The sequence below is a fragment of the Simochromis diagramma genome, unplaced genomic scaffold, assembly GCF_900408965.1.
Source record: "Simochromis diagramma unplaced genomic scaffold, fSimDia1.1 OVJJ01000822.1, whole genome shotgun sequence".
NCBI lineage: Eukaryota > Metazoa > Chordata > Actinopteri > Cichliformes > Cichlidae > Simochromis > Simochromis diagramma.
Genome location: NW_024387520.1, coordinates 8,921,233 through 8,927,753, shown reverse-complemented (window position 1 = coordinate 8,927,753; position 6,521 = coordinate 8,921,233). Strand labels below are relative to the sequence as shown.

The 6,521-nt window shown below is 45.1% G+C and overlaps 1 protein-coding gene across 1 annotated transcript; it reads right to left on the bottom strand.

Moving 5' to 3' along the window:
- Positions 1-3,697: 3,697 nt before the first annotated feature.
- Positions 3,698-6,339, bottom strand: LOC120726259 (neurofilament light polypeptide-like). Its single transcript, XM_040019704.1, is given in 5 exon segments — positions 3,698-4,284; positions 4,392-4,795; positions 4,915-5,039; positions 5,193-5,714; positions 5,716-6,339. Coding segments are annotated over 5 exon segments (1,860 nt in total). The 5' UTR covers positions 6,331-6,339; the 3' UTR covers positions 3,698-4,090.
- Between the last annotated feature and the right edge of the window lie 182 nt (positions 6,340-6,521).

The window sequence follows — 6,521 nt, the reverse complement described above, 5'->3', positions numbered from 1 at the left end:
TTATGTATGAAGTGTTATAAAGCTTGACCTGAGTTGACTTTTCCTCAGCGTCGGGAATTACTAAACTCAGTGAATTCTGATTTTCTAGTATAATGTGAGGAAAGCACGGAGGCCTCAGAGACTTCTAAGTGGAAGGGATCTGAGCACAGAGTCGCACTGCCCCCTCTGAGAGAGGGCGGTTCAGTTCCTGAAACACAAGTCGACAAAAAAGGCTTAATGGATTTATAGGTCCACAGCCAGAACCACAAGATGCCAAAGGCAAATTGGGGTTGGGCATCCACCTGGCTGTCAGGCTGCAGATACAGGTAATTGCTCAGTCCAGCAGCTCTTTGAGGATAGGTCAATGCCCTGCCAGTGCATGACAACTCTACATCCTGGGGCACAGGCTCCTGTTGACTTTCTCTGTTGTTTCTTTTTCTGAGACATTTGTAGTTTTGAAAAAAAAAAAAAAGCTTCTGTTTCTCATGTTTGCTGCATGCTTTTGAAGCCTGCTGACGTGTCACCACATTTCCTGTGCAAAGATCCTAATTAGATAAACAGTGTTATTTCCACAGGACGATAAATGTAGCCCTCACATGACTTAAGGAAATATACAGTCAATATATGTGATCACACCCTCCACTTTCTCAAGTATAGTCTAAGCAAGCTTCAGCACATTTGTATCCACATGCCTAACATCTCATTTTCAGGTTGTGATGCAAGAGAAGGGATGCACCCTGAGGCTTTCCCATTTGTCTCCATCTGACTCACTGAAGCATTCTTTGTAGCACTGAAAGTGGGTGCATGAGGCCATCTGAAAATTGAAGCTAAGCTGTATGTACACATGAGAATCTATTTATAGAACTGGAGTTTGCAACCTCTTTAAATGAAATGGTCTCTGCCTGCTGCCTTCCAGGCCAGCGTGAGGGCACTTTTGACACAGGCTTTTTAATTAGACCATTCTCTCAGATCAGCAGAGGGAGCTGCAACTCTTATCCAGATTTCTGTGTTTAACATCCATCCAAAAAACAGAGAAAAAGACAGACTGCAGTGCCACCACAATCACTGTCTGGACCGGAGCCTGGGAGCACATGCCCGCCCACCCACAATTTAAAACCCATAATCTGGACGACAAGTGCTGCTTTCAAGGTGAAAACACCATCTTTCCAAAGACATGGAAAGCATTCATTCCTGCAGTGTTTTTTTTAAAAAAAGAGTTCATGCTCATGTTTTCTTATGCATGTACACCAGAGTGTATCAAAGTGCAGCTTTTTGTTTTAACAAAACAACTTAATTAATATTCCATAAAAGACCACAAAAGATTAGCAATGCTGGGATTCTGCTTTGTAGATTAGTGCTGTGCCAGACTGCAAATTTTGGTCGTATCAGTCACCCTAGTATCGAGCCGATACCAATATCGGCATTGATATTGAAATTATCGATACTTTCATGATATTTGTAACAATCTACAAACCACTATTACTCCTGAGATTTTTACCCTTTGGAAATTATAATGATAGTGATCATAACAGAAGGTCTATATTCAATTTTTAATGTTGACTATGTCAAATGATCCAGGGTGTTTACACGGGAGTGGATGTATATCTATTGGCTAGTAATTTCTTTCTAAATCTGACACAAAGTTGAATCAGTTAGTTTCATCTACATCATAAAACAAGAGTTTACACTTACTCTACAATCCTGACACTTTTTTAGCTTGGTTTTTGTCAATATCTCCTGCTGCACCTCCAGCTCTTTGTTTTCTCTCTCTCTCTCTCTCTCTTTTTTTCATCAAAGGGATGTAACTCTTGGAGGTCTCCGGTGGGCCCCGGTGATAGGCCTCCCTGCCTCTAACATAGTGTTATGCCCAGAAGAGGAAGAGAGCCATAAGATTTATACACCAGTCCGTTCACAGCCCAAATGTGACAGATGAAACACGAGCTGAAAGTCAGTATCTGAGAGATGAAATGTGATAAAAATAATACAGCCTTGCTTTGATATGCTGCATTTACAGGGGATCTGTGCCCCACTGTGCCCTGAGCTGCTTCGCACAAGCTGTAGGCACACACATGCACAAAACCTTGCGAGGCTCCCTAGTTGTATGGAAGGCAAGTGGGAGAATAGCTATACATCCTACTGGTGGTTTACTATTTCTGCTCTGAGGAGCCTTATACCCTTTTCAGCATTCTATGTGCAGCGTGGTTTGTGTGTTATAATCCACCCAGTGGTATGTAATTAGTGGTCTTTTAATCCAGTAAAAAAACATTTGCTGTATTGCTCTGTCTGAGTGGTGAAAGGTGTGTGTAACACAAAGCCAAATTCACTCTAAAGTGGAATTTCTAATAATTAAACGGAGTGCTCCTCTGGACCGACTCTACTGTGGCAACCAAGAGCAACATAACGAGGAGGATGGGGGTGTGTGTAGCACCGAGTGAGGTAAATTGAGGACATGGGGGATGGCGAGAGAGTGGCAAAAGATACTGCACAGTGTTTAGGGCATTGCCTTTATACATGCGACACTGAGTAGGAAATCTGCTGAATGAATTAAAAGGGCCATTATGTGCTTAAAATTATATGATGCAGCACTTCTAACCACTTGTGTGTCCCATTTAGACACGAAGAAGAAGGAAGAAAGTATGCATCTGTGTGTATGCTCATTTGTGTGTGTGTGTGTGTGTGTGTGTGTGTGTGTGTGTGTGTGTGTGTGTGTGTGTGTGTTTGGGGTTTACTTAAGTGATAAGAACTGCATCTCTGCAAATGCCTAAAGGAAGCCCTGAAATCCTCCACCTATTTGCTGGATAAAGACAGTCTGTCCTCTGTCAAGGTTTTAGTGCAGCAAGCTATTCCAATGCCCCCACCCCCCGAGTCCACCCTCAATCTGTCTGTCTTTCTCCCTAATGAAATAATGAAATTGCTCTCTCTTTTTCCTCCACTCCTCGCTGTTCTGCATGAGCTGACACTTTGCCAGATTCTTTGGTGCAGCAGACTAGCTGAGTCATAAAGGTTTCAGGGCGCCCTGATTTATGGACAGTGATGTGGATGAGGGTGAGGCAGCAGGAAAAAAACACCGGTGTCAGCTCGCTGATCAAACACAGACGGGACAGCGGACGACCTGCTGACTTAAAAAGCCTAAAACGCCAGCTTAACACAATTCGTTAACACCAGCCTTTGGTTTCACAAGTTACTGGAAATCTAAGGAGACTTTATTGGCTTTGTCATGTTGAAAAGCTAAAAGATTAATGCTTGCCCGATACACTGAAAATTTATTGTGTCGTGTGTTGTTTTTCATGCATTTTAATTGTGGACTGGTGTGTGTTTTTTTTTCTTTTTTTTGCTGAATAAGACCCAAGATGATCCAGACTTGCTGACCGTGCTGGTTTGCTGCAGCCCTCCTCCTCTCAGTCAGTTGTGAGCTGATTTATCGTGGTGAACAGAAGCAAGGCCCTCTGGCTGCCATTTCTGTACTTTTCCATTAACCTCCATTAACATTCTAGTGCAACAGTAGCATTTTGCTTTAAGACTCTGAATGAAAGAAAAAGAAGCTCAGGGGCTAATTAGGAACGAAAAATTTCCATCCTGACATGTGCAAGTGAGTCACAGGACTTGGACACTGAATATGATTTTCTTTTTATGCGTTTTATTTATGCTAAATGTGACTCGATTTAACACACCATTGCAAATTGTTTTTGTATGGAAAAATGAAAATCCAGGAGATAGCTTCTGGTTAAGAAGGCTTCAAGGCTTTATTGGAGTTCAATGCAGCACACGATGGACTTGAAGGCTATTGCACATACAAGGCAGTTACATAAGCATATTTTGGTTAAGGTAAAGCACCAGCAAACATTTCTCCACCAAGCAGAATTCCTACTCCTGACACATCCTGTCTTTGTAAATATTTTTTTTTTTAATCTTTTGCAGAGTGTACCTGTGCATACATGCTTTCAGGTACAAGCTTTCACTCGTGTCGACCACACAGAGGTGAAGGTCACCAGCACTTTTTTAAGATATTTTCATTTGGTTTGAATGAGACATCAGAGCAAATAGGAGCACCAGAGGATTTGGAACATCCTTTTAGCTACAGGCTCGCACTTTGTTTTTAAAATGAGTAAAGTTAGACTTTTTTATCTGTTGTTTTCCTATTTTTCTCTTCAGCCTCTGCTTCCTCTTCTTTTACAGTTTCTTCCTCCTTCTCACCTTCTTCATCGCCCTCTGTTTCTTTCTGTTTGGCATCTTCCTCGTCTTCAGGCTGGCCGTCCTCTCCTCCTTCATCCTCATCTTCTTTTTCTCCATCCTCTGCTTCAGCCTCTTCACGATGAAAATGAGGTGAAGAAAGATAAAAGGTCACATTAGTTTCCCACTACATACACACAGGGACACGCACAGGGGCATACATGGAAATTTACCACACTAACCTTCTGCATCTGCCTCTTCCTCCTTCTCTCCCTCTTCTTCTTCTCCTTCCTTCTCTGCTGTCTCCTCCTCCTCTTCTTCCCCCCCTTCCTCCTGCTCTGCCTCTTCTTCCTCTTTTTCTTCTTCTTCAGCTTTCTCTTCCTCTTCCACCTGCTCTTCTTCCTCCTCTTCGGGAGGGCTAGCCTCTGCCTGCTGTGCTTGGCTTGCAGATATTGTCTCCTCTGTGGGCAGCGATGTAGTATACAGGCGGGAGCTCAGCAGGTATGGAGCTGCAGAGCTCAGCTGAGAATGCATGGAGATCTGCGTTCTTCCATAGGACGGAGCAGAAAACATGGCTTGGGAGTACCCAGTGACAGAAATCGGTCCTGCCACATTCAAACGATTCTCTTCTCCCTCAAGAAGCTTCCTGATAGGATAAAGCACACATTACAAGAAGATGAGATGCCTAATTACCCATTTTATTGTGTATTCCACAATTACCATCCAGTATACAAGACAGTGGGACACTATGTATAAGACACTTACCTGTATGCAGCAATTTCGATATCCAGTGCCATCTTCACATTCAGAAGGTCCTGGTAATCTTTCAAGTAGCGAGCCATGTCATTTTTGTTTGCCCTCAGCTCTTCTTCCAGTTCACATATTGTATCCTGTACAAAGAGAAATGTTATATGTACATAAGTTAAATATCTGCTCTGTGACTCCTCTGAGTAACAGAAAATAACAAAGGATCACTTCTTCTTTTTTTTTTATCACAGGAAAGAGACAGAGGTCACTGCACTTCCTTTGTTTCTATGCCTCACCTGCAGTGCAGCAATCTCACCACTCTGTTTCTCCTCCACTTCCTGTAGTTGGTTTTCCAGAGCTTGGTTCATCTCGCGGCAGGCATCAATCTCCAGCATTTTGGCTTTAAGCAACCGGCGGTACTCTCCAACTTCATCTTTGGCACTGCGTGCAGTCTCCGTGGTGCGAGTGGCGCCCACTGTCATGACATTCATCTTGTTGCAGAACCATTCTTCGGCTGACTGCAGGTTGCGCTGTGCCAGCTTCTCGTACTGCACTCGGATGTCACGGAGGGCAGCAGACAGGTCCGGTTTGGCAACCTCCATCTCCACTGACACCTCTGCGCTGTACTGGATTTGGGCCTGCAGCTCCGCAATCTCACTCTCACAGAGACGCTTCAGGAAGGTCAGCTCCTCCAGCAGTGTCTCGACTCGTTTCTCAAGCTCGGCCTGGCCCAGTGTGGCTTCATCTGCTCCCTTCCTGGCATCCATGAGCCTGCCCTCGGCCTCCTCTCTGCCAAGCACTTCCTCCTCATACTGCTTTCTGCAGGTTCCTCAGCACATCCTCCATCTGATCCCTGTGGTCCTGGGCTGCTTGCTTCTCATGGCGGGCCTCTTCCACAGCTACGCGGAGCTGGCGGATCTCATGCTCATACAGGGCCCGAATGTTGGATGGCTCCGTCTGCCTTTGCCTAAGCAGCAGGAGCTCAGTCTCCAGCAACTTGTTCTGCTGCTCAAGTTCATGGACCCTCTCAATGAAGCTTGCAAAGCGGTCATTCAGGTCTTGCAGCTGAGCCTTCTCCTGGGTCCTTACTGCTTTGAACTCAGAGCTGACTTGGGCTGCTTGGTCAAGGCGCAGCTCAGGAGCAGGTGCAAGCACAGGAGCAGAAAGAATGCTGGAGTAGCTGGAAGTAGCTCGGGCGTATGCAGGATAACTTCTGCGTGAAGATGCATAGGAAGTTACTGGGGCAGAGTGGGTGGAGTAGGCAGACCTAGCTGCTCCCCCTCCACCAGTCCCATATCCTCCGCTGCGCACAACTCCCCTCTTCTTGTAAGCAGAAGAAAAGTAAGGGTCAAAGCCTGCGGAAGCCATGACTAGTGAGACGGGCTGCTCTGTGTCTGTGAATGTTGCCGGGCCGACTGCACAGTGAATCTGCATCACTCTGACTTTTATAGGGCCAGTAATGACTGTGACGTAAGCTTTTTTTTTTTCTTTTTTTTTTTTTGTTGCAGGCATGCTGACAGAAAGAATTGATAATAGTGCCAGCCAGCCGGTCTCAGCCAAGGAAGAGATGGGGTGGGTGAGGATGAGTGTAGGGATGGAGGAGGCGGGGGAGAAGCAACGAAAGA